Here is a 1434-nt window from a genome sequence, read left to right on the forward strand (position 1 = left end):
ATCCCCTTCGAAATTTCCAGTGTTTGCTTCTGTATTTCATCTTGGCTATCCCATGTGTCATCTCCCACCCATAATGTTTCCGTTGTTCTGTTACATCCTGGTCCAGTGTTCTGCCTCTTCCACGAGCCTTGACTGTGTGTACACATTTTTTTTTTAAGTTATAAAAAACCCAAAAACCTGATGTTGTCTTCTGGTTGATGGCTAAAAGCAGAAACGCATTGCTGTGATTGATGCTTAAAATCGCTGCACTTGCACGCTTACCCTTTGGGTTCATTGTCTTTCGACAGACATATCTCCCTTGTGTGTCCATCATCCCCACATTCCACCTGCAAATTCATACTTTGATGAAAACATTATCAGTAGCCTTATTGTCTATATAGTTTAATTAAAGAAATGCAACTTGGGAACAAAACATTCAAACAGTGATCTTTCACACAATGACTGAATAGCACACGAGATGATTTAAGCTGAAACGTGGGAGATGTGCAGACCGCGATTTCAAACATACAACAATTTCAATGAATCTCGATTTCACTTCAACTCAAACTCCTTGACAAACTCTGATATGCATTCATTTTTCTGTTGACACTATTCAACGAAACCAGGTATATATCCCTTGTAGTCCTTTTTTTGTGTTTTCATTTTAAACTGTTTCTACATCAACCCTGGTCAGAGGAAGACCTGGCATATTGTCTATAATAGGGAAACCCAAAACACAAGGTAAGAAATTTAACAACATTAATAACAGCGGGAACCGGGACAGAAATCATATGTTGTTGTCAGACGGAGGCAGAAAAATCGCAGAACGTCTTCGGGAGCGAACTATCTGTCTGAAAAACAAATGTGTTGCATTTAATAAGAGTCGATGTGGGAAGAGCAGATCAGTCAAGTCAAACAGCTCTCTTGGTCCCACTCAGCTGGTTGGCAGGTTCATGGGGAATTCAGGGCACCCGGTAATGTGTTTGTAACGGCGTTGGGCTTGTGATGAGAAAAGTGAAATGGCATCCATTTTGAGATGAAATTTCTTCTTGGTGTTTACTCAAAAATTAAGCTAATATGAAGCTGCAGATGGTTCTAAAAAAAACAAGGCGAGATCTTCACAACCGATAATTGTCCATGACTTTTATTTGTCGGTACCTTCTCCCTTGTCTGTTCTGTCTCACTTGATGTGTCTGTATGACACTCCATGTTGTGATCTGTTTGTTACCGTGTTACCTGCAGCACAAAAGAAAAAAGAAATCCTTAAATACATAGCACATGTGCCTGTGCACACACACACACACACACACACACACACACACACACACACACACACACACACACACACACACACACACACACACTTGTCATAAAAAACCAATTGTTATTCTTTGCTGCCTTCTAAAAGTGGGGAAAATATATTGTCTGTCAGCTGCCTCATCCACCAAACAAATG

The 1434-nt window shown here is 40.2% G+C and overlaps 1 protein-coding gene across 3 annotated transcripts in view; it reads right to left on the bottom strand.

The window, feature by feature from the left end:
• Positions 1-350: 350 nt before the first annotated feature.
• Positions 351-1434, bottom strand: part of LOC147019001 (chemokine-like protein TAFA-2) — a 524810-nt gene continuing 523726 nt past the window's right edge. For 2 of the 3 annotated variants that reach the window (XM_085899144.1, XM_085899143.1), the window contains exon 5: positions 351-1215. In XM_085899144.1, the coding sequence (XP_085755270.1) occupies positions 1204-1215 (12 nt within the window). In that variant the 3' untranslated portion in view covers positions 351-1203. The remainder of the gene's footprint in view (positions 1216-1434) is intronic. The other variant, XR_015062607.1, reaches the window with a different exon arrangement.

The sequence above is a fragment of the Eptatretus burgeri genome, chromosome 10 (assembly GCF_056783735.1).
Source record: "Eptatretus burgeri isolate ZD-2024b chromosome 10, Ebu_testis_v1, whole genome shotgun sequence".
Lineage (NCBI taxonomy): Eukaryota > Metazoa > Chordata > Myxini > Myxiniformes > Myxinidae > Eptatretus > Eptatretus burgeri.